This window comes from Lithobates pipiens, unplaced genomic scaffold (genome assembly GCF_037356315.1).
Source record: "Lithobates pipiens isolate NorthernLeopardFrog02 unplaced genomic scaffold, aLitPip1_a1.2 Scaffold_19, whole genome shotgun sequence".
NCBI classification, from domain to species: Eukaryota; Metazoa; Chordata; class Amphibia; order Anura; family Ranidae; genus Lithobates; species Lithobates pipiens.
In genome coordinates, this window is record NW_027507764.1 from 517,785,215 (window position 1) to 517,812,085 (window position 26,871).

Sequence of the window (26,871 nt, forward strand, 5' to 3'; positions counted from 1 at the left end):
CCTAGAACCCTTTATAAGGTACTAAGTTAAGCTTTGTTATGCTCTTCGCTACAGGGCGGTCTGCTCCTGGGTTGCTGTGTAGTCTTTCTTGGATACGCTTGTCCTATGTCCACAGGAGAACTCTCATCTGTAGCAGTGACAAAACCAGGTCAAAGGGAGCCATGGCAAAATCTCAGGCAAACATTTGGTCAGCCGAAGACCCACACAATGCTCGATCTCATGGTGATGAGGCTTCACGTGCACCAAAGCACGACCTGATTTTTTACACCGATCTCTGCAAGGGATCCTGTATGTCAACCATGCAACAAGCTACCTACCTGACTAAAGCAAACTCTCAAAAAAAACATCTTGTTTGCATAGACCAACCATGCTCTTTGTTTTGACCTATCCATGCTCCTGTCCAGCCAAAGGAATTGCCTAGTCTTTTAGGCTGGGGAAGACTGTTCCAGTTCCTCAATTAATTCAGGAAACCTAATCATCGGTGGAGACCAAGCTCCCCATCAAACTTCCTTGAGGTCAGAGCAATATGGGAGGCTCTGCAACATTGGACTTCCCTTCTGCAGGGGCATTTAGGGTGCAATCAGACAACACCACGGCTGTGGCCTATATCGGCTATACCGGGGCCACCAGGGGTTATGTGGTCTTAAAGGAGGCAAGCCAGATCATCTCATGAATGGATAAACTCTGTTCAGCCAGCGATCTCTGCTGTGCACATCCCATGAGTAGGCAACTGGAAGGCAAATTAGCCATCATCACCTGGAGTAAAAGGAATGGGCCCTTCACCCCAACATTTTTAAGCCTGATATGTCAGGGATGGAAAACCCTGGTTTTTGATATTCTGGCCTCCCAGATTCAACCAGTTACCTCTGTTTGTGCCAGGACCAAGGAAGTATATGAGTCTTCTCACTGCACCAAACTGGCTAAGAAGAACCTCATACACAGACCTATTTAGACTTCTAGGAAACTACCCCTGGCCTCTTCCTAACAGGCCAGACCTGTTTCTAAGTCACTAACTTTAAAGGGGTTGTAAAACCTCACGGTTTTTCATCTTAATGCATTGGCTCCGGCTGCTGCCAATCAAATCTAGTGATACGGGAACTAGGGGGGGCCATGGAATGTGGCTCTCCGTGGGGGCACTCAAGGGGAGGAGCCAGAAGTGATGTGGGGGGACCCCACATAAGGAGGATCGGGGCCGCTCTGTGCAAAACCCTTGCACAGAAAAGGTAAGTATGATGTTTATGATTAAAAAAAAAAAAAAGCTTTACAGTCACTTTAATGACATGGCTCGGTTCTTAAAGGACAGAGGGGTCTCTGAGTCATTAATTCCTAGTTTGCTAAATGCAAAAAAGCCACTTCCAGAAAGCTTGACTTTTTTTTTCCTACAAATCCTCCTGTGCTTGGTGTGGACACAGGAGCTTAAGTTCCAGAGATTACTGTGTGCTTCACATTCAGGCCTTCCTACAATAATAACTTGACCAGAAGGTTTGGCCTTGCCCATTCTTTTTCTAAAACTTTTGGCCTCGCTCTCCCAATCCAGGTGTATCGGTGAACAGGCTGCTTTTAAAGTACCTTGAGATATGGTTCTCTCTGCCCTACAAAAAAAACCCTTTGCACCCATCAGGGAAATCTCCTTGGATGATCTCTCCTGAAAAATTGGCTTCTTGTTTGCTATCATGTTTCTCAGGCTTGTCTCGGTTAGTGGTTCTCTTCTAAGGAGCCATTTCTTATTCTTCACAAAGACAAGTCTTCTGTCCAAAACTACATTTTCTTCTTAAAGTGGTATCAGTCTCCCTCCTCAATGAGGACCTAGCCCTGCAATTTTTGTTCCCTGCTTCAAAGCACACAAAAGAAATTGCTCTTCACAGCCTGAAAGTAGTCGAGAGTCTACTTTTTAAAGCAATATCTTCTATCAGAAAGATGGGCTCCCTATTTGTCCTACCCTCAGGACCTTGCACAGGACATTGTGCTTCCAGTGCTAGATGGGTAAGGCAAAACTCATTGCCTTAGCTTACTCTACCTGGTCCTCTGTTCATAGCCTTTCAAAGTTCGACTAGGTGGATGTCTAGTCTCCTGCAGATGCAAAACTTCAGCCACAAGGTTCTTGCAGCGGCACTCTGAAGGCGGTTACAATATTCACAAATACCGTTACAATGGTCACCACATCAAACAATAAGTGAATCAGATCGCAATACAAATTTAGAGAAATACAGAAAAGTGTCAGATGAGAGAAAAGAGTCCATGATTTTATTGGTAAATTCATATAAAACTGCAAATGCACTTCAGGGGCAACCATGCTCCCCCTCCGCCTCCCACTCAGATTTATTTATTTTTTATAATTAAAATGTTCTACTTACTCGCTCTGTACATTGGTTTTGCACAGAGCAGGCCCAATCCTCCTTTTATTGGGTCCCCCCCCCCCCCCCCCCCCGCTGGTGCTCCTGGTCCCTCCCACCTGCCAAGTGCCCCCAGAGCAAACAGCTTGCTGTGGGGTGGGGGAATACAAGCATGCTTTCTCACGAGCCGCTGCTTTGCGTGTCCATTCAAACACACGGCTGTGGCTTGGCCCACCCCCTCTCTTCTCATTGGCTCACTGGCTGTGATTGATGGCAGTAGGAGTCAATGGCTCCGGCTTCTGTCTCAGCCAATGAGGGAGGGTCCCCAGATTGCCGAGGCTCTCATGCACATTGCTGGATCGCAATGGAGCTCAGGTACATATTGGTGGAGGCTGGGAGTGCCACTGCAGACAGAAAGTTTTTTTAACTTCGTGTATAGAATGCATGAAGGTAAAAAAAACATGAGCCTTTAGAACCACTTTAACACAGGGTAAAACTTGGATGTACTTAGAGAACACCGCTACTTCACAGGTCTACTTTAGAACCAGGTTTTAACTCTCCACATGGAATAACAACTTGACAGCAGTTCACGAGCAGCAATCCAAATATGATATTCTGGAGCAATAACATTTTAACATATTCTATTCCTACATACTCTATCCAAAACAAAAGGCTGAAAAGCTGTGTACAGTAATAATACTTTATAGCTGCACAATGGTTTGCCTGGCTGATACTTATTTTTTTTTTTTTTCTCACTGAAATATAGACTTGGTCTGTCTGATCCAAAACAATAGACTTTTTTGAGTTTATAATAGCTTTTAAACACAGATAGTGTTCTTGGCAGATTATCTAGCCTGTAGGTCATACGACAGAACCTGTGCGCAGCATTCTTTTGCTTTTTTACTAATTCGATTTTTTTTTTTCCTCCGAACAAATGTGCTTTGGCAGGGCTAACTTTAATGCCCTATTGAGTCGTGTGAGTTTTACTGGTGCAGCATGTCTACTTTAAATAAAATTCCTTCTTTTATAATAAATATATACATCTCCAACCTAATAATGAACCATGTAACCAAAAAATATATATATATATAAAATAAACCTAGGATGGAATATGGGTTGTCTTGTCCTTTTAACATATTGTTTATTAAGATCTGCTCTCAGTAGGTTTATAATCTTCCTTTTTTTTTTTTGCATGGCTCATTATTGGGTTGGATCTGCTCTGTATCCCTTATGCATATATCACATTAATAACTAACAGGTAAACGATGGCTGCCTCTTCAGGCTTAAGCACCCCACTGTTTTGCAGCTGTTGGGGAAATTCAAGTCCCACCTTCAGCTGGTTGCTTTCCTCTTCAGCTGCAGGAGTGCAGTTTATTACCGGAACATTAACACTGAATGCCATCTCCTGCTCTTCTCTTCGCTTCTCTTGGAATCGGACTTTAACCCTTTTAAAGGAAAGCTTCAGTAAAAAACAAAGAAAAAAAAAATCCTTCTTCATTCACACCTATAAAAATTAATTGCTGTTTACCTCGGTCTACTACGTGTGTGTTTTTTTTTTTTTTTGTATTTTTATTTTTTTATATATACAATATATACTTTTTTAATATTTAAAACATTTGTGGACACATACCTTTTTGTTGCATCCAAAACCCCATATGGTCATATTGACGATAAATCACCATTTGGCATTACATTGCGGGAAGCATGTGCCTATTTTCCACCATGATAAAGTTAGGGGATCCAAGTTGACCAACCAGAAGTACATTTATTTGAATGGATGCTAAAATTTCAGAAATTGTCTTTGTAATTGATTCATAATTTTGACTCCTGTCTAAGATTCATATTTCACAGTTCAAGAGCTGTCTGACAGAGTCCCAGATCTGATGGTAGCCTCTTTTGAAGCAGCTCTATTTACCCAGTTTCACTCCAGAAACCTAGAATGCAACATTGTGTCATTGTGGAACAGGTTGATTGGATTGCTAGAAAAATCAAATAGTCAGAGAACCATGTTCTCTGTGGCCCAGAAATCTGGCTTTGGAGTCAGGAAAGCCTTACTTAAAGTTCATCCTACAGGTAAAATCTTAAATGCATATTTTTTTTGCAGAAAATAATGTGCATTCATTATTTTATTTTTTTCCCCGCAGGTGCATGCAAAGCATTGCACCTGCAATCACTGGAACATAGGGACAATGTCATTCTCCTGCAGACACGTCCTGCAGCTTTCTGCCCCATAATTCTGGATGGGTTTTCTGTTAGCTGGAGAGAATGTACTATCATCATGCTCATCAGCACCCTTGCAGTCTATTTGGGAATAAAAGTCATCTGCTGCAGTGCCCGACAGAGCTTGTAGTTTATTCATTCACAGATCGCTGTGAATGAGTGACAAAGCTGTGCAAGGGGGGTGCTGGGGGATAGGGACTGGGTGTTGAAACATGTTGCGCCCTATATACAGGTGTAATATGTTCCAAAGGGGAACTTATCCTTTAGGGGTTCACATTCCAGGTGTAGACAGTTGGCAGACAGACTTGCTCAGCTGTTAGTGCCTGGCTCAGAGGAATGGTTCCTACACCTAGAGGTATTCCGGGACCTGTGTCAGAAGTGGAGGACACCGGATGTGGACCTTCTGGCCTCCAGGTTCAACAACAAGTTGGACCGGTTTCTCTTCAGGTACAGGATTCCTCTAGTAGAAGCATTGGATGCTCTTATTGCTTGGTGGCTTCATGGGAGATGAGTACATCCTGACCAACCTGGTAAGACTCCTGGTAGACGTTATGTGGGCTGTACTGGATCATCAGTGTCTTCTGTCCCCAATAAACAATTTGCCACACTACTGTTTGAATCCTAGGTTCTGGGGGACAAAGAGGTGTCTTTGAATTTGATTCCTACAAAGTATTAGCCAGGAATTCTACTTCTGGCAATGTGGTGCTGAGGTCCAGAACTTCTATCTCACCCAAGGTAGTTTCTAACTTTTACCTTGTACCTACTGGAACCGCAGTTCACCGAAAGAAAAATTCCCTAAATTGTCTGCATGTAGTTCTCAGCTCCTGCTTCTTTCAGGAAGATGGAATCCCTTTTAATAATCCTGGATTTGGATTCTGTATGGGTTCACCAGATTCTCGTTTTCCCCTTTTCTAGGTGGCTTGGACAAACAGTCATCCAGTTTTACATGTAAAACAAAAGATAGTTCCCAGCTCAACTCACTTTATGCTGGGTGTCCAGTACACCCCTGTGTCTTTGAGGGGTGGGCTCCCTCCAGGCTTACCTGCCCTCTGCCTATCCATTATATTATGCATGTGCTTCTACTATGAAGCCTCTCAAAAATGTATAGAGTTAGCACTGTAGATAATACTGGGGTGCAGTGGAGTGTCTCTGCAGCTTACACATCTTTGCGAATGTGTTTTCAGATGTGTACAAAGGAATCCCCTGTTTTTAACATAAACTGTTAGGGCTCATGAACACACAGACAAGGCTGACTGCAAGCTGTAGGAAAACACAAAAGGCGTTATTTTGCCATGTTTTGTGGTCAGAGGTCAAAACACTTATCCTGATCACAATTGTTCCGCATTCAGGAGAGGGAGGTGGAACCTCCCCTAACCGCAGCAGCTTCTAAAGTCTTGTAAACACCTATGTATACACATAGGCTTTTATGGAGTTGAGTTTTGGAGCTTTGTAAAAAAAAAAAAAAAAAAAAAAATGCTAAAAGCTCGTAAACACAAGTTTAGAAGCTGTAGTGTACATGAGCCCTTAGTTGGTTGCAGGCTGGCTGGTGAGTTGAGCTGGGAATTTTCTTTTGGTTTTATTTTACATGCATTCCATGTGTTTTTTTTTTTTTTTTGTGAAGGCCAGTTATAGGTGGGGGTAGTGGGCCATTTTCCTTGCAAGGTGAACTTTACTAGGTCTGGGAGTAAATCCTTGGGCTTTTCTGTATCAGGATTCAGGCATAAAGTTCTTCGTACGGCTCTTTGCGTTACATGCAGTCCCCAGAATGATGTTGTATTTTTATGGGCCTCTTAGAGATTGTTTGCTCACCCGACAGTTGGACTGCTTTCGGTTGTCCCTAAGGTTTAGGATTTTGTGTCCCACTATGGACTCCCCAAGAAAATGATTTTACTACGGGTACAAAAAGCCCTTTTTGTGCTGATGCCTATTTGCTGTAGATATGAAAAGCATCAGATCAGCCACATAAACGAAAGAACATAAAACCTTTCTATATCCCGTTTCCAGTGTCAGAATAAACATTTTTTCACTTGGTTACATATCTGCTGTGTGTGCATTCTAAACATGATCTCTTTATAACACATCGGCGTGAATTTATAGGTGTCTGGAATTACTGCTAGCTGTGAAATTCTATCCTAAATGTAACTAATTACGAAGCTCAACCATAACTCTGAGAAGTTTGGTGCCAATCCTATGTTTAGAAAACTTTTGGATTTAAAATGCATATAATATTTCTGAGTTTGTCTGAATATTTCTGTATTTAAAGAAAATTTGTAGTTGAAATGTAAATGGACACCTTTTGGACGAGTGAAGGCATAATAAGGTGCCAGCATTTACCTTGTCTTTCACCATCCGTCTCTCCTGTGCCCTGTGCCCTATTATTCTTATATAAATATTGGTTTTACGTTGGTGAGAACATTGGCACTGTCTCTCCCCTAAATCCCACAATGCAGTGCTCAGTGCCTACCCATTAGAAGATCAGGTTGTCAAAAGATCTGATAATGCTCCCAATTTCAGATCAGGGGCTCTAGGGAGCTGTTTCTCCTTGAAGTGTTTACTTTTTTTGACCGCACTTTGCTAAGCACTGTTTGTATCCAACATGGCCACATAACCTAACCACATTATAATCTTTGGAAAGCCATAGCGTTTTAGTTTGAAACATTTTTACTATTTATCGTGCCTTCAAGCATCTATCTAGCCATAGCATCATAACGATGTATGGATCTTATTTTCTTTTTATGGCATCTAATACCTCTCAGTATGTCACAGCTTTGTTATCTGCAATATGTTGGAGATAATGGAGATTTCATGACAGTGGGGCTGATATACATTCATGTCCATTAATGGCCATCTTGGATCCTCTTCTTCTCAGTGTGCCCCCATAGCAAGCCGCTTGCTATAGGGGCACACAGTGCATGCTCGCTTCCCGAGCTGTGTGTGTCTATGAAGCCCTGCTTCATAGACTCACACAGCAGGGCTTGGCCCACTTCCTCTAAACGGCATTTGATTAAGCATTGCCATTGGCTTCTGCTGCTGCCAGAGTCCTGTGTGAAGAGAAAGAGAGTGGAAATAAGATATGCAGTTGTGCATAGCACTGGATTGATTGAGGACTCGGTTAAGTATTTAGGGAGGTGAAGAGGACAGAAAGCTAATGAGAAAGGGAATGCATTAAGGTAAAAAATGTTTTGCCCTTGGAACCACTTTAAGGTGATCAGATCTCCCTGGAACTGGGAGCGTTGCTATAAGAATTTTTAAAATATTTCTTATCTTTTAGATATTTGAGGGGAGCTGTCATGGCTGAATGCAAGAATATTTCAAGTAACTCTGTGTGATCTATCCCAGCAGCTTGGCTGGGGGACTGGCTGTATGCAGTTCCCATTACCATACAATGAAGAAGCCCAACTCCTAAACCTTTTTGCTAAGGAACCAACCGAGATTCCAACTGTGTATATGCAGGCTAAATGTATTTGATCGCTCGTCTTGAGTACAACCAGCATGCCCCCTTTTACCTGCATTTGTCGCTAGCGGCTGCTATAGCCACTAGCAATAATCCCTGTCTTCTCCTGCCGGGGACGGCTTCCCCCGCCGGAAGAAGATACTGGCCTGGCAGGAGGAAATTTCCCATACGGTCTGTGTTGATGTGGGGGGGGGATCAAGCACATTTACAACTGATGAGATGATATATGCTCTGCACAGTACAAACAGGGATAATTACTGTCTGTCTCCTTAATAACAACGAAAATTAAGTCAAATTGTCCTTTTGCTGCAAGTCCCGGAAGCAAACCTCTGAAAAAAGACGGGCAGCAATTTGTGATCCCCCCCCTTTAGTTCTGCTATGTGAATGAGACATGTAATATGTATAAAGTAGGTTTTATCCCAGTTTGGCTGCAAAAGTGGAAATACCCTTTAAATCAGACTTTTTAATTCTGATCTGTTTTAAAATTCCCAACTTGAAGCTAAATGGCATTGTAATGCTATTAGGTGTGCGATGGGAGAATGGACTAGTAAATATGTAATTTACCGGCCCCTTCCTTTTCTAAATGCATGCATTACATACAGTTGTAGGGAATTTATGGTAATTACCAATTTTTCTTGGTGCGAATGAAGCAAACAATTGCAGTCAGTTTGTGTACATCTGTATCCTGCTGCCTTTGTAGGCTCAGCGGTCTGTTTTTTCTACTGCCCTGCAACTGCAAGCTGTCCACAAGGTTTAGGAGTGTGTCTCTGGGAATGTCTGACCATTTGTACAGGAGCACATTTGTGAGGTCAAGCACTGATGTTGGACAAGAAGTTTCTCCACCCCTAAACTCGCTCATCCATGTTTTTATAGACCCTGCTTTGTGCACTGGTTTGCAGTCATGTTGGAATGGGAAGAAGCCACCCCAAAACTGTTCCCACAAAGTTGGGACCAAGTGGTGTTCTCTTCACTGGAACTAAGGGGCCAAGCCTATCCCCACACCATGATCCCCCTTTCACCAAATGATTTGGACCAGTGCACAAAGCAAGGTCCATAAAGACCTGGATGAGCAAGTTTGTGGTGAAGGAACTTGACTGACCTCAACTCGATAGAAAACCTTTTGGTATGAATTAGAGTGGAGATTGCAAGCCAGTGCTTCTGGAAGAATGGTCATACATTCCCATAGACACACTCATAAACCTTGTAGGCAGCCTTCCCTGAAGCTGTCATAGCTGCAAAGGGTGGACCAACTCAATATTGAACCCTACGGACTAGGACGGGGATGCCGTTTAAGTTCATGTGCGTGTAAAGGCAGGCATCCCAATACTTTTGACAATATTATATATATATCTATATATATATATATATATATATCTATATATATATATATATATATATATATATATATATATATATATATATATATATATATACCTTCAAGGAGAAATTGGATATTAAACTGATTGTTTAGGTAGACCCTTTCCCCAATATAATTCTTGGTAAATGTGGAGATTGATGGTTACAGTATGGTTGTAATGTATGTTGTCAGCTATAGTAAGAATAACGTGTTCTAATACTGAACTCCTACTCATCTCCACAGCCAAAAGCTTAAAGTGGTTCTAAAGCCTTACATATACCCAGTGAAGGTACTGGCCTCAGGTGATACACAGAGATGAAACAAATCCTCACACTTAAGTTGTACCAGTTTTTCTGCCGTCTTCTCTTTTCTACATATGTTCAAAGTCCAGAACTTCTAAAGCTTGTCTGAGCTGTCAGAAAAAAGGGGACAGAGAGCTGAAGTTGCATGCTGCAGATCTCAGTGAGTAGAGCTGATTAGAGAGAAGGGCCCCCCCGCACACAGAAGCGGTGCCAAAGCTGTCACTCACCGGCTGTGTACTGGAGCTCCCTCCCTTAGGTGTCTTTGCTGAGCTGCAGATGCACAGTGCTGTAGGTGTCTGTGGCAGGCAACTTTATAAGCAATAGTGACTAGTCTGCTGATGTGCCTTTCCACTCAGTGCCTGATTCTTGTCAAAGCTATGGATTGCCGGGTCCTAGTAAACACTTTAGAAAACTGAGCAGTGGTGGCTGATTTTTCTTCAGATTATGGATCCTGTGTTTTATTCATTAGTTATTCTAATGCCGTGTATGCACAATCTGACTTTTCGATGGACTTGGTCCGGCGGACAATCCGACGGACTTTGCAACTGAGATCTGCCGGACTTTAAACGAACGGACTTGGCCACACACGATCACTCCAAAAGTCAGACGGATTCGAACGTGATGACGTAGAATAAGGAAGTTCATAGCTAGTAGCCAATAGCTGCCCTAGCGTTGGTTTTAGTCCGTTGGACTATCACACGGACTATCAGATTTTTCGATCGGACTCGAGTCCTTCGGAAAGATTTGAAGCAAGTTTTATTTCTAGGTCCGCCGGACTTTTGGGAAGATAAAGTCCGCTGGAGCCCACACACGATTAAATTGTCCGACAGATTCCAGTCCGTCAAAGTCCGGTTGTGCGTACGCGGCATAATTCTTTTAACCTGAACCATTGCCGATCATAATGGTGATCATAACAGATCAACTCAATTCCATCATGTAATTGTTTCATTACATTTATTAACTTGATGGGTGTATGGCCTGTATAAGATTTCATCAAGTTATCTGGTTTGCGTTGCATTATGTGTTCAGGAGCTTATAGTGAAATCGCCCCCATTCATTTCCTCTTCTGGATCAGTTGGGTTCTTTAGCCTCCTGAGACGACTGGTGAGATTATTGGAATGGCAGGAAGGAGAGATACAAGTAAATGGGACAGGCGGATTAACCTCCCCTGCTGCTTTGTAATTACTACATTGTGCCAGGACTCTTCTTTGGGTGAAGTGATGCATACAGTGTTTGTATCAATAGCAGGCCATACATCATGTGATCACCGGAGGAGCTTTGCATTGTGTCATTGGGACAGCATAGGGTGTGTTTATATACTCCAACCAAACATCGCTCATGAGCTTGAATTCCTCTGGCACTGAGATAATAATTTGCACAGTCAAATTACTTCCTTTTAACCAAGGGACTAATCCTCTCTTAATGTCAACCTATAGGCGACCAGAAAGAGAAAGATCGCCATTCGCAAAGCCCAGGGGAGAAACGCAGAGGCAATCCGAGAGCTGAATGAGTATCTGGAACAGTGAGTGTTTTACAAGGGGATTTTGTTTTGCACTTCTGCTATGTTTTTTTAATTAAAAAGGAATTTGCATTCGACTTAGGTTCCTTTTTGCATCCAAGCTGTTCTTTTTTCCAAGCTCTTTCCCACCCCACCCAGCATCTCACGCATTTCATCCCCTTCTCTCGACAGATTTGTGGGTGACCAAGAAGCTTGGCATGAACTTGCAGAACTTTACATCAACGAACTTGAGTAAGTTACTTTATATTTATTTAGGTTGTAAGTAACATAGAATGCATTCTATACCTTTTTACAGAGAACCATAAAAGATCGTAAATTACAATGAAAATTGGAAATTTTTATATTGTAATGAAAATATTATAGTAAGAATACTTCACATTTGTATAGAGACCTCTTTTTAAAAAAAAATAGACATCAGTCCAACAATTACAAGTTCGCAACAATTTACCTCCACGCCACAGAACCAAAAAAAATATATATATATTTTATACATATACAGGCGGTCCCCGGGTTACAAACAGGTACATTTTTTAAGTGTAGCTCCAACCAAAAAAAACTATTTGTAAGCTTTTTGGATAGCACAGGGAAGGGTTAACACCCCTTTGTTTAGCTGTCTGTGCCCCTGTTAAGAAGATTTCATCTCGCTTTCTGTCCCAAAGACAATTGGATTTGGAAAAATTGGGGTTGTTGTGGAAACAAGGATTGGTGATAAAGCATCAGTGGAGACAACTTTTCCCATAACTCTTACAGGAGTGAATTGCCCTTTCTAGGGGTAGATTTCCATTCACTTCCTGTTGTGTCCCTCTGTTTGTAAGTAGGAGTCTTTGTAAGTCGGATGTTTGTAACTAGGGGACCGCCTGTATATTATAGATTATTGCTGCCACCTTAAAAAATAAATTTGCACATCCAGTGTACCCAATATTTATAATACACACCCAGGTACAGTGGGTATAACCCCACCAAAAAATATCGACTTGATCACAATCGTACCTAAAAATTAACCACTTCCCCCCCCCCCCCGCTATAGCCGAATGACTGCTATAGAGCAGGCTTTCCCATGCCTGGAAGGCGTCAATAGACGTCCTCCCGTCATCGTGGCTGTCGTGCACAGTGATCACCGAGTCTTTCATACTTGGCTGATTACAGAACAGGGTAAAGGGCCAATTACAGCAAACCCTTTACCATGTGATCAGCTGTCATCCAATGAAAAAAAAAAAAAGCTGCCAGCCAAGTTTATGACAACATCACTTGGACGGAGATGAGGAAAAACATTGTAACACTTTGTCCTTTTAGATCAAAGGAATGAACTTCAGTCTATAAATCAGAGTAGTTTAACCACTGCTTTCACACTGGTGCGGCAAGTCCATTGAGTGGTGCTTTGCGGCTGCTAGCAGGGTGCTTTTAAGCTCTAAGAAGGGGTTAACAAGGGGTAAAAACGCCCATGTTGCAGCGCTTCCAAAGTGATTTTCAGGCCCTTTAGAAGCTGTGCCCATTCATTCCAATGGACAGGGGTAGTGTAGGAGCGCTGTATACAGCGCTTGCAGGACTTTTTTCCCTGTCCCGCAAGCGTACCACTCCAGTGTGAAAGCACTCGGGCTTTCACACTGGGGAGGCATGATGGGCAGTTCTAAAACCGACTTCAGTGTGAAAGACTAAACCTTTTTCTGATACTTGTTTTTAAGTTGACAATCAGTATTTTTTGCTAGAAAATTACTTTGAACCCCCAAATATTTTATATAAATATTGGTGTGGGTGGATTAGCATACTTTTTACAGTATGACTGTAAATTCCTCCTGTAAAGGCAAAGGCTTGTGCTATCTGTATTAAGGAGCTCTACCCTGCCTAGATTCTATAGCTTTTATATCACATTGTCTGTCTGTTTCCTTCCTGCCCATGATGAGTGTATAGTGAAGACTTGAGATTCCATCTGGTTATGCCTGAACAATAAAATAATTGACTGCTTTAGAATTATCAGTATTGTACGGCATTCTTGGCCCCATCCATAGGAAACCATGTTAAAGGGACTGTAGTGTGTTTCTGCAAAACTGAAAACGCACAAAAAAATGCATAGGTGTGAACCAGGCCTTAGTCTTAAAGCGACCTTGTCACATAATGGAGAAACTCCCTTTCTTTCTTGTCCATTGAGAAGAAACCTGAACCTTCAGGTTGGACTCCTGCCCACAGGAGGATTGGACCCTGGCAAAAAAACATTTGTAGGCCAGTCCAGGTTAACTGCTCCTACTACCAGCATGCCCATGAAAGACTGACCTCATTTTCTTAACCATCTGCAGAATCTGCCATAATTAAATGGACGTTGAATGTAACAACGAGGAAGATGTTCTCCCAACATAAGTTTCGTTTTCTTTAAAAAAAACTATTAATGTCAAATTAATTTTATTGTTCCTTGATAAAATGTTCAAATCTTTTAAAGGGGTTGTAAACCTTCGTGGTTTTTCCCCTTAATGCATCCTATGACCCCAGGGTGAAAGTTTTTTTTTTTTTTCCTGTGTGTTACACAGTGGCAAATACTTTGAAGGCATAATACCTCTTTGTGGGGTGAGTGTATTTCAGTGCCCACAATCAGTGCCTGAAGAACAGTGTTGCACATCAGTGCCCATAAGTGTCACCCATCAGTGCCATCTTATCAGTGGCCATCAGTGCCCTCTTATTTGTGCCCATCAGTACCGACTCATCTGTGCCTATCAGTGCCACCTTATCTGTGCCTATCAGTGCTGCCTTAACTGTGCCCATTAGTGCAGCCTATCAGTGCCCACCAGTTACCTGTTTGCAAACTTTTATAACAAGTGTAAAGGTGAGCTGCGAACACGTCCGCCTTGTGACGAAACGCGTAGGGAGGTACGGCGTGCTGACGTCACCGCGTTCTACACCAGACCCGGAAGTGCGGGCGGCAAACGAGAGCCGGCCGGCTCGTTTTTACTATATGTCTTATTTCTTCTTTGTACATGTGAGTGCATTAAGTTATATATTATTTTTTTATTCATTAAAATAAGGGGTTTTTTACGCTATGCGAGTGCCTCTTTGTTTTTTACATGATCAAACGTCATCATCGCTTTATGCTGGGGAGCTTACATTAAAGACGAGTTTGGTGTGGTTCCTGTGGCGGTTCATCCTGAACTCCCTCATCCTGAACATCCTGAACTCTCTTTTCCCAAGGCGTCTTTCAGGACAGCACCTGAGAGATAGCGACTCCTCCCTCCTCGTTGGGAAACACCTTCTTCCTCCAGACTTTAAAGGGAGGCGCCTCCCTACCACACATCAGTTTTTGTGTTTCCTCCGGCCCGGAGGGAACACCTTTTGGGAGGGAGTCTTTTTCTCTTAGGTGTTCCTGAGGGACTAGGCTTCTTTCCCTTTTTTTCCTCCTTTAGAGACCCGCTGTCCTCCCGACCTACCCACGCCTCGTCAGCGGTAGCAAGAGGGCTCCTCTTCCTCTCTTGTGCTCGGAGAGAGCCGAAGATTCGGTGGCCCGCGCGTTCGTAGGCGCGGCGGCGCGCGTGTGCCGCCGCCATGTTTTTTTTCGGCGGTCGCGCCGGAAGTGACAGAGCGGGTCATCGGGTCAGCTGAAACGTCGTTTCCGGCGTGGACGCAGGGGGGAGGAGGGAGGACAGGTGCTGGTGCCTATTTCCGCTTCCGGTCCGGTGCAGCTGCATGGCGTGACTCCGGAGGCGGCGTTTAGCCACAAGTGGATCTCTGCACACCTGTTATGGAAGATTCAGCGTCTGCAGCGGTGGGGACAGGCACAGGCACCAGCAAAGCCCAGGTAAGAGGCAGCAGTTAAAGTCTGCCTTTCTTTTTCCTATTTCCTGGCGTTTGGTCTCGCTCTCTCTCTTTTTTTCCCCCCCTGGTGGCAAGGGGCCTGTCTGGGCACTAGAAGCTGACTGGTTTCTTCTCAGTGCACCTGTGTGGTGATCCCTATCAAAGCTGAGACTGGGTCTCACTAAGGGTTCCCTGGTTTTTTTCCCTTTTTTGTCTTTTTCTTCATAGGCTAAGAGCTCTGACCCAAAGAAAAGATGTCCTTCTTGCAGGGCCAAGCTGGGAGAAAATTGGAAGAAAACCTTATGCAGTCCCTGCATTACTTCTTTAGTTAAGGAGGAATCTGCCTCTGTATGTGAGGATCTGGTGGCCTCTGTAAAGAAGGAGCTATACGCCACGATTCAGAATTTTCGTGACTCACTAGCAAACCCGGCTGCTAGTCAGCCTTCCACTTCAGAGTCTTCCCAGGGGTCTCTCTCAATCCCGGTGTTGGAATCTCTGCCTGAAGACCCTTCAGATAGGGAAAAGCAGTCCACTGCTCTTTCCGTTAAAGATTCGGAAGAGGAGTTGGAGGATTCTGAGGTAGCCCCCTCTAAATTCAAACTGTCCCTTGAAGAGGTCGATGGGCTCCTTAAAGCCATTCATGCTACGCTTGGTTTAAGTGAGGAGAAAAAGGAATTATCACTCCATGACCGCATGTATGCTGGGTTGGATGAGCCTAAGGGCCGAACATTCCCAGTTCATCCGGTCATCTCTGAGGCCATTAGGAAAGAATGGCAGGACCCAGAGAGAAAGCCCTTTTTCTCCAAAGCCCACAAAAGGCGTTTTCCTTTCGAGGAAGGACCCTGCAGCAGTATGGAACAAGGTGCCCAGACTGGATGCCGCCTTTTCCCAGGTTTCAAGGTCCACGGATCTGTCCTTTGAGGACATGGGAGTTTTGAAAGATCCGATGGACAAACGCATGGATCTTTTGCTCAAGAGATCATGGCAATCAGTTATGAGCAATTTAAAACCAGCAATGGCCACAACGTGTGTAGCCAGAAATTTAGAATACTGGATTAACCAGTTAAAGTCACATATAGCTGCAGATTCCCCTAAGCAGGAAATTTTAGATTGTTTTCCTACCCTGATTACGGCAGTGGCTTATGTTGCAGATGCCTCAGCTGAGGCAATTAAGATATCAGCCAGGTCAGCAGCTCTAATGCTGCAAGAAGAGCCTTATGGCTTAAAACCTGGCCGGGTGACTCGGCTTCAAAGAATAAGCTGTGTGGGTTACCTTTTTCAGGAGACTTGCTCTTCGGCTCTGACCTCGATAATATTCTTGACAGGACAGCCGATAAAAAGAGATCCTTTCCGGTCAAAAAGAAAAAGCAGGTACCAAAACGTCTTTTTCGACCTCAAAAAACTCAGGATCAGGACAGCAAGTTGCAGGGGAGAAGGAAAAGTTGGTCCGCCCCGAAGCCGAAGGGTAGAGGCGGAATTCTCTTCCGTCCTCCTACACAGGCCGAAAAATCGCAATGACTCGTCTCTGCGGGTGGGCGGAAGACTACAAGAATTTCTTCCGCAGTGGTCAGGGATAACTTCAAATCAGTTTATCCTGACCACTCTCGCGCAGGGTTACTCACTCGAGTTTGTCAACGACCCCCCAAAAAGGTTCCTGATTACCAACACCCCGCGGGACCCAGTAAGGGCCCTGGCCATGAAGTCCTCTCTAGAGGAACTGATGCAACAGGGCGTAGTAGTATAGGTACCCCTGCAAGAACAGCAGGAGGGGTTTTATTCCCATGTTTTCCTAGTAAAGAAACCGACAGGGAAATTTCGGTTGATTCTCAACCTAAAACCTTTAAACGAGTCCATAAGGTACAGGAAGTTCACAATGGACTCAATTTTTTCGGTCAGAAATCTGTTGACGCCAGGATGTTTTATGGCGTCAGTAGATTTAAAAGACGCATACCTACATGTTCCGATCTCTCCCCAGTCTCAGAAGTTTCTCAGGCTGGCGGTGAGGTTGGGGGGTGTGGTTCATCATCTCCAGTTCAGGGCCCTACCCTTCGGCCTGTCATCATCTCCCCGAATTTTTACCAAAATAATGGCAGAAGCTTTAGCGCCACTGCGTCTTCAGGGAATCGCAGTTATTCCTTATTTAGACTATCTGCTGTTTTTCGCCCCATCCAGCGAGGAATTGCAGACCAATCTAGGCAAAGCTCGCAGCCATCTGGAGGCGTTGGGTTGGATTTTGAACCTCCAAAAGTCGTCCCTAAACCCATCTCAGGAGATTCGGTTTTTAGGGTTTCTGATAAATTCGGCGGAGCAAAAAATCTTCCTTCCCTTAGACAAAAAGGACAGGATTTCCGGTGCAGTGTCTTTATTACAGACCAGCCAAAATCTGACAGTAAGACAGGTTATGTCAGCTTTGGGGGTTCTGACTTCAGCAATGCCAGCAGTCCAGTGGGCAAGAATGCATTTAAGGTGTCTGCAGGCTTTCCTTCTAAAATCTTGGGATCACACAGTGGCATCCCTAGAGGCAGAGGTGAGAGTGTCAACCCAGGTAAAAAGGGCCCTATGGTGGTGGAAAAGACAGGATGTCTTATCGGAAGGGTTAGTCTGGGCTTTTCCAGTTGGGAAAAGACTAACAACCGACGCCAGTTCCTGGGGGTGGGGAGCCCATCTAGGAACACGTTTCACTCAGGGGTCCTGGGCCAAAGAGGAGACAATAAGGTCCCCAAACTGGAGGGAGCTCAAGGCGATTGCCTTAGCTCTGGAGTTGTTTGTTCAGGAGCTTCAGTCCCATCACGTCCAAGTCCTAACAGACAATGCCACGGCAGTGGCTTATTTAAACAGACAGGGGGGTACAAGAAGCAGGTCGCTTCAGGTACTGGCCATGGAGATTCTTCGGTGGGCGGAAAAACATTGGTTATCCCTATCAGCAGTCCACCTAAAAGGGGATCTAAACAGGTTAGCGGACTTCCTAAGCAGAAACGCTATTCGGGAAGCGGAATGGTCTCTAAACCCGGAGGTATTCACAATGATTGCCGGAAAATGGGGTTTACCAGAGGTGGACCTGTTCGCCTCAAGGGTGAACGCCCAGGTTCCCCAGTTCTTTTCCCTGGACAGTCGCGATGGCTCGCTGGGCACAGATGCGCTAGCTTATCCATGGGAATTTCGTCTTTGCTATGCTTTCCCCCCATTTCAGTTAATCCCGTTAATTTTAAGAAAAATTCAGAGGGAGAAGGTGCCAGTTATTCTAATCACGCCCTTTTGGCCAAAAAGGGCCTGGTTTTCGACAGTTCTAGGCCTGGCAATCAAGCCTTGTTGGCGTCTGCCCCTCAGACACGATCTGTTGTTGCAGGGCCCAGTGAACCATCCAGGAGTGGCCAGCCTGGCCCTCACGGCCTGGTTTCTGAAAGGCAGCTCCTTAGGAGCAAGGGGTTTTCCAACCGTTTGATCTCGACCCTTTTAGCAAGTAGGAAAAGGGTTACGAGGGCCATTTATTCTAAGGTCTGGAAGCGTTATAAAACTTGGTGTTTGTCAGCCGCCCAGGTGACAGGGAGCCTTGTCTCCATCTTGGAGTTTTTACAGGATGGAGCAGACAAGGGACTGGCAGTTAGTACCCTGAAGGTGCAGGTAGCAGCCCTGACAGTGTTCTTAGTAAAATCTGTGGCCTCAGATCCGCTGGTGATCAGATTCTTTAGAGCTCTTAAAAGATCTAGGCCAGCTCCTGTTAAGGTTTTTCCTAGATGGGATTTGTCGGTAGTCCTACAGTCTCTAACAAAAGGGCCTTTTGAGCCTCTTGTGGAGGCTTCCCTTAGGTTTCTCACATTAAAAACCGTTTTTCTGATTGCCATTGTCTCTGCACGCAGGATCAGTGAGCTAAATGCTCTGTCAGTTAAAGAACCATATCTTTCCATTTTTTCTGATAGAGTTATTCTTAGAACAGATGCAAAATTCTTACCGAAGGTAGCTTCAGTTCAGAACCGTATACAGGACATAGTACTGCCAACCTTTTGTGTTAACCCCAAAGGAAATAAGGAGGCTTTTTTCCATACTTTGGACGTCAGGAGGACTCTGCTGAGTTATTTAGAAAGGACGGAGTCCTTCAGGCGTTCAGATTCACTGTTTGTACTCTTCTCAGGAAGAAAAAAGGGTTTTCAAGCTTCTAAAGTTACTTTAGCTAGATGGCTGAAATTAGCTATCTCGGAGGCATATTCCCAGGCAGGGTTATCTCCTCCAGCAGAAATTTGTGCACACTCAACCAGGGCTCTGGCGTCTACGTGGGCAGAGAGAGCTGGTGCCACCCCGGAGCAGATCTGCAAGGCGGCGACATGGTCGAGTTTTCACACATTTGTGAAACATTATAGACTGGATCTCACTTCTGCCAGCGATCAGGCGTTTGGCAGAAAGGTCCTGCAAGCTGTTGTCCCGCCCTAAGGGGTAAGTCTCTGTTATCCTCTCAGGTGCTGTCCTGAAAGACACCTTGGGAAAGACCAAGTTAGACTTACCGGTAACTTGTTTTCCAGAAGTCTTTCAGGACAGCAAGCATCCCGCCCTATGGTGTTATATTATGCTACGCTGTGACTAACGTATGTGTTTATGTGTTCCAGCCAGGGCCAGAGGTTCTCTTCTACAACTGATGTGTGGTAGGGAGGCGCCTCCCTTTAAAGTCTGGAGGAAGAAGGTGTTTCCTAACGAGGAGGGAGGAGTCGCTATCTCTCAGGTGCTGTCCTGAAAGACTTCTGGAAAACAAGTTACCGGTAAGTCTAACTTGGTCTTTTTGGGACTCTGACTGACTTTCATTTTAGTTTTTTTCTTTTACTGTATATTTTTGAATTTGCTTTGTTGATCTCACTGACACTAAGATCTCTAATTCCGATAAGCGGCCCCTTTTTTTCACTGGTGGAGGTGGCTCTCTGGACCCGTTTTTAAACACGAAGTTATGTGGGTGTCTGCTTTATATCCTCACCTTGGACGAATTATCACCATCTGCTGAATGTTCTCTTTTTTGGGACTCTGACTGACTTTCATTTTAGTTTTTTTCTTTTACTGTATATTTTTGAATTTGTTTTGTATTTTTTACAGTATATCTTATTTTTTAGGTGTTTTTGCACATTAGGGATATACATACCCTGTGACACTCAGTGTTGGTATTATTAGGTTTGGGGGACTTTGGTTAAGGTCCTCATATGTGATCTGATATTGTCTTTTTTTTGATTTAATATTGCTGTTTATTTTTTGATTTCCACCTATTCATTCAGGACACTATTCACTCATATATATTTATAATATTTTTTGTATTAATCAATATTTGCTCACTAACTTTTTAGGGGTTGTAGACCCTTTAATATGTGTTTTTTTTTTTTTAGCCCTTTTTTATTTTTTTGAGGTTATTGGTTTTAGTTTTTTCATTTTTTTTTTTTTTTTTTTTTTTTTTTTAGTGCAGCTCACCTTTACACTTGTGTTTGCTATATCGGAGTATTACGATTGGAGTTGCTGCTTGTAGGGATAATTGTTTTCTTGTGATAGCGTGGTTTACTTCTTGCATTTAAACTTTTATAACAAACTATTAAACATGATTTTTTTTTTCTAAATTTTCAATTTTTTTTGCCAAAAAATAAAAACCCCAGCTGTTATTAAATACCACCAAAAGAAAGCTCTATTTTGGGGGAGAAAAATGATAAAAATATCATTTGGATACAGTGTTGTATGACCGCGCAATTGTCATTCAAAGTGTGTCAGCGCTGAAAATTGGTCTGCCCAGTAAGCAAGTGGTTAAATTGAAGCAAGCAATCCAATCATATCATGAGCAGCTGAGCCGCACAGGGTTGATGGTTACAGGTATGTTTTTACTGCCCCTGTTAGCAGACTTGGCTCGTGTTTTGAATTTCCTCATACAGACAATTCTGCTACCATCTTTGTTCCTGAAAGGCATAAGAAGCACAGAGGCTTTGCATCAGAAAATATACTCTACTAATGTGAAGTTCTCATACAGCATCAAAACTACCAGAGTCTGGGTGGGCTTCAGCATCAATAGGCGTCTGCACAGAAAGTGCATTGCAGGTAATAAGACAGGCAACTTGTTCATTCCCTTCACACAGAGCTGGAGCATTCCCTGGAACCAAGGAACCGATACAGCTGCTGGCTGACCCCTGGGAACCTCTTCTGTTTTTTTTTTTTTTTTTTAATGGAAGAAAATTGAAGGGTTTCTAAAACACCTTTTGACTCCTGAATTCTACTTTAATTTGTCAGCTTTGTTTTTATTTGACCCGCCTTTAACAACTATTGTACAGTTAGCATCATGTTGCTTTATAATGCTCAGTCAAACCAAAAGTGGTGTTGCAGCTTTTTCTAGGTTATGGAGAATATAATAAAGCAAGCCATGCATTATGCAAATTTCATTCCTTCAGCCATAGGTCGAAGGAAAGGGAATTACTTGATCCCCCTATCAACACAGTCACTGTCACTGTTGATGGAAAAGTCCCTCCCGCTCCCATGAGGTTTCACAGCCATTAGAATACAATGATTACTAGACATGTGCATTCATTTTCGTCTGAATGTATTTTCGCTGAATGTATTTTCGTCCGAATTTCGGGTATTTTAACGTGCAGAAATCCGCAAGATCCAACTTAAACAAATGCTTTATTTTCGTTGTGACAACAGTTCGATATAGATAGCAGATTCGACATGACACTGACAATATTGATCTGTGTCCATCGAACCTGTGGTCGAATGTGCCTAACCTTGGCTCTATTAGTCCAAGATTATTCTACATAGAGAGAAAAGATTCTACATTATAGAAACAATCACAAAAAAGGTTGAATGTGCCTAACCTAACTCTATTAGTCCAAGATTATTTAACATAGAAAAGACTCGACATGAAGATTCGACAAAGCAGTTGCCGCGAGTGGACATTTATGGTCAAATGCTCCGCCCATATGCTATAGAAGAATTCTAATATTGGTTGACTAGTAATAATAATTATTAAATATTATTATTACTAATGTCATACAACATTAGAATTCTACTATAGCTTGTAGGAGGAACATTGGACCGGAAATGTACGATTGCGGAGTTGTACAGTTTAGCTGCTCTGTCGAATCTTCTTAGAACATTCGACAGACACCATAAGTCTTCAATGACAGATTCGACCTTAATAATTTCGAATTTTTGGACGAATGCGTTTTTTTAACTAAAAGAAATAAAAAATAAATTTTGGGAGTAACCAAATAAATGGTGTTTTTTCTCGGACGAAAACTAAATTCCAAAACAAAATATTTCAGTGTGCACATGTCTAATGATTACTGCTGACGGCAGTAATCGCACAAAAAAATACCCAACCCACCTGCCCCAAAGATGGATTAAAATTTAGTTTGTTCCTGCTGAACCAGAAGAATTTTGATTTGTTTATGGTTGGTTTTACTTTGTTATATCTGTTAAAAGCTCATTGATGGAGTACCCAGGTTTGTACAGATATGGCTAAGAAGCTCTGTATCTTACTGTTGACCTTTGCAATGCAGTTTTTAGCCCATTCATTTGAATGGGCTGAAATCGCATTGGATTGCACCGAATGTAGTGCTATTTTTAAAAAACGCACTGCAACCTGGATCGCATGGTACTGATGCAGGAAAACGCACTGTGTTTGGGGTGTCATTATGAATCTATTGACACCTGCAGCACATCGCACAGCCACTGCATTTGAAACCTGATGAGAGAAATGTACATGGAACGTGGATTTCCCACACAATATTTTGGTGTGAATGGGCACTGCCCGCTCACACGGGAACGTGGTTTCCAGTTTCAGTACATTTTTAAAAGTAGTGCATGCAAGTGAATAGGCTGAAAATCGTACCACACTCAAGAACACGGAGCGCAGCGCGTTACTGTGCGATTCCTGGTGTGAACCGGCACAAATTCTGATTCCGGTAATTTTGTATGTATGTTTTTTTTTTTGTTTTTTTTTTTTGTTTTGGTTAATGTGAGAAGTGCTAAAATGTGTCAGGTTTTTCATATGGACTGTGATCTCATTGGAGGCTCGTTGTCATTGGGACTGCAAGGCACAGGCAGAAATTCTAACTTTATCCACACTCTAATAAGCCTCCAAGGTGGGGAGGAAAAAAGCTGGGACATATTGGAAAGAGGTTATGTAGTAGTGTTTTTTTTTTTTTTTTTTAACCTCAGTGGTACTTTAGGGCAAAGAGATAAAGTTTGTGTTAAAGAATATTGATGCTGTTAGTGATTTTATAAAGCACCTTTTTAATTTCTTTCTTTTTTCTTGCTACTGTATAGATATGCAAAGGCTGCCTTCTGCCTGGAGGAACTCATATTGACAAACCCACACAATCACTTTTACTATCAGCAGTTTGCAGAAGTGAGTATTGTTAAATGTCACTAGATTTTCAAAATAGAATTATAGAATTCGCAGACACGCATAGTGTGCTGTGACCAAATTGCAGTAACAGTGGCATGGACTTAAAGTGGTATTGTTAAATAAAACCTGAGTCTACTCTGCTATGGTTCAGGAGTGCGTAGCGCGCCGAGTGCACGGGGTCAGGAGTGCGTAGCGCGCCGAGTGCACGGGGTCAGGAGTGCGTAGCGCGCCGAGTGCACGGGGTCAGGGTTGCGTAGCGCGCCGAGTGCACGGGGTCAGGGTTGCGTAGCGCGCCGAGTGCACGGGGTCAGGGTTGCGTAGCGCGCCGAGTGCACGGGGTCAGGGTTGCGTAGTGCGCCGAGTGCACGGGGTCAGGGTTGCGTAGCGCGCCGAGTGCACGGGGTCAGGGTTGCGTAGCGCGCCGAGTGCACGGGATCAGGAGTGCGTAGCGCACATTGCGCATGGGGTCAGCATTAACAAAGAGTGTGCAGAGGTCAGGAGTAAGTTACGCACAGAGTGCAGGAATCGGCAGTAATGAACAGTGTGCAGAGTTGGAGTGCGTAACACACAGAGGGCAAGGGGTCAGGAAGACATAAAGCATAAGCTGTTTTGGGCATCAATATTGTTCCAGACTTCAGAAATTGATTGAGGTACCCAGTTGGGTTCTCCACCCACAGGTTACACACCAATCCTTTACAGTGCATTGTATTCAGTATGGTAAAAGCATTTCCTACTGCACTGCTCTCATATGTTCGGTGTGCACAGCAGCAATTACAGCCTGACTGCCCAGTGACAGGCACTCTCCCCCACCTCTCTGCCCCCCGCAGCCAGCACACTCCCTTTTCTGCTGTTAGGTGTCAGTACTATATAGGTGGCTGTCACTGGGGTGCACACTGGGTTGGTGTAAGCTGTTTTTTACTTCCTAAAGTGGTCAGAGAAAAAAAAAAGGTCCGCCTCCTGCGAGATGATTGGTGCCTGCACAGTGTGAATATTGAAACGCTGCCGGTGCCAGGGATGTTAGTTTGCGAGGGACTGTCCCTGGCAAGCTGGCGCCAATGGTAAGCTTAATAGTGTTAGATTATTTGACTGTTTTAATTTAAAGTGCACCTGTGCTTTGCCCATGAAGTGCAAAGCAAAAGGTTTCCGTCCATTACCCGCTCCCCCAGCTCAACATACTCTCCTTTCTTCCTATACCACTACATTCAGCCGTCATGTGCAGTCCTCTTCAAACTGCCAGTCATTTGATTTGCCTCTAGATCTGGAAGTGCTGGATTATTTCATTGTTCTCAGCAACTGAACAGATTAATAAAGTTTACAAAAAGCTATTTGTTGTTGCATGTGGGAATTTGTAAGACAGATTTAAGATGAATGTGTAGTCTTGTCAGCCAGAGCTTTGCTTCATCAAGGCTGTGTTTACATCTGGACGATTTTATCTGTCAAATCCCATGCCGAATTGGCAGCTAGTGCCGGAAATGGCACCGTTCGAATCGGTGCGGCGCTGCAAAGTTTCTGTACTACTTTTGGTGACTTTGGGGGGCGATTTGTATAGACATCTATGCATGAATCCTGCACAGATGTCTGACAAATCGCCCCCGAAGTCGGACTGACATGCACGTGTGAGTTCAGCTGAATTCGCACGATTTCTAACCTGCAGTCAGTGTGAACCTGGGCTGAATATCCATTTCTTTGACGTAACTGTTTTTGACACAATAGTACTCTTTTGTTTGATTATTATTTATTTTTATTTTTTTTCTCAGGTAAAATACACCCAAGGTGGACTTGAAAATCTTGAACTTGCTAGAAAATACTTTTCCCAGTCTTTGAAGCTGAATAACCACAACATAAGGGCATTGTTTGGCCTTTATATAGTAAGTTTCATTAGTGTTGGGAGAATTATGTTTTTATATCAGTCATCTAAGTTACTGCTTCCTTTTACTGTTAGTCTCATGAGATTTGGTGATGTCATTACTGTGCTGCTTTTTATTCTCCTTGATGAAGTTGAAGCTGTATTGGAGGGCTTGCGGTGTATTCATCTACTTGCTTCTGCTTGACCCATTCTGGGGATCTGGGAATTCTGCCTCTTCTTGATCACTACCCCACCACTCATTAGTACAGAGCAGCACGGATATGTGGAAGCAAAGCTCTGCTCCTCTACCAAGACGACTTCTTCCACACAGACCCCATGCAGAACAAGAACAAGGAAAAGATTAGCTGCAGGAGCCTACAGATGATGCTGGTAACTAATCATTGGCCCTCAGCTTGCTTTTTTGTGTTCCAAGTTTTCATAGTTCGGGTCACCTTTAACTCTTTTTTTATGCCAGAGCCGGTTTTGCGTTTTTTGCACATGTTTTTAAAAAATTATTTTAGGCCTGAAGATCGCACAAACCCCCACAACATGATATATTTTCTGAAAGCAGAGATCAAAATAGTGGTAGTTTCATCCACTTTTTTATATCGCACAATATTGCCACAATGATCAGTCAAGATTACACTAAATTTAATTTTGGAACACAAACAGATTTTTTGGCAAAATATATAAAAGATGAGGTTGCACCGATTTAAATAGAAACCCAACATGTCAAACCTTAAAGTGGATGTAAAGGTAAAATTATATATATATATATATATAAACATCATACTTGCCTCCACTGTGCAGCTCGTTTTGCACAGAGTGGCACCGAACCTGCTCTTCTGGGGTCCCTCAGCGGCTCTCGCAGCTCCCCCCCACATCCGATAACCCCCTCGGAGAATCGCTTCCCTGAGGGGTTACCTTGTGGGCGCGCTCCCAAGTCCAGCATTCGGTGTCCATAGAGGTGGAATGCAGGACTCTGCCCCGGCGCTCAGGTCTTTGGATTTGATTGAAGGCAGTGGGAGCCAATGGCTGCGTTGCTATCAATCTATCCAATCAAGAGCCGAAAACCCCGGGCAGAGAGACAGCACATCCCTGTGGGTCAAGTTCAAGGGGTCAGGTAATTAAAACGGGGGGCTGGGGGCCGGTCACTGACAGTTGCTTTTTCACCTTAATGCATCCTATACATTCAGGTGAAAAAAAACACGAACCTTTACAATCCCTTTAAAGTGGATGTCATTCATGTCGATTCATGACATTTTTACTGGGCATATCTATCTGCGGTATTTTCTTATCTTTTCTTCAAAGCCCTATGTCCCATAGCTTTGTCCTCCTCCCTTCTTCTGTTATCAGCCTGATAACTTTTGACAAGTTCTCTGGGACGGGAGATAGAAGAAGTGTGTCACGGGAGGTTGCTATAAATTAACACAAAGCTAAACTAGTCACAGGGACGCTCTGCATGTGTGGGGAGGGGGGGTGTGCCTTTCCTCCAATCAGCTGACTCGCAGTCTCTCACAGTGTCTAGCAATTACCCCCTCCTACAGGGGAACCAGGAAGAGAAAATTCTAACAGGACGTGCACTTTCTAAACAGTATGTAAAGATGAAGACAGCAGATATACATGTAAAACTTAGGGGAGATTTGTTTTATCTCTGTGTATCATCTGAGGCTGTTCACTTCACTGTGAGGGTTTATATCCCCTTTA

The 26,871-nt window shown here is 43.5% G+C and overlaps 1 protein-coding gene across 2 annotated transcripts in view; it reads left to right on the top strand.

Annotated features, from left to right (window-relative positions):
- The window catches only part of EMC2 (ER membrane protein complex subunit 2), a 133,551-nt gene that overhangs the window by 82,905 nt on the left and 23,775 nt on the right, over positions 1-26,871 (top strand). For both annotated transcript variants that reach the window (XM_077493175.1, XM_077493176.1), the window contains exons 7-10: positions 11,103-11,188; positions 11,357-11,416; positions 23,237-23,318; positions 25,076-25,186. In XM_077493175.1, coding sequence (XP_077349301.1) covers positions 11,103-11,188; positions 11,357-11,416; positions 23,237-23,318; positions 25,076-25,186 — 339 coding nt within the window. The remainder of the gene's footprint in view (positions 1-11,102; positions 11,189-11,356; positions 11,417-23,236; positions 23,319-25,075; positions 25,187-26,871) is intronic.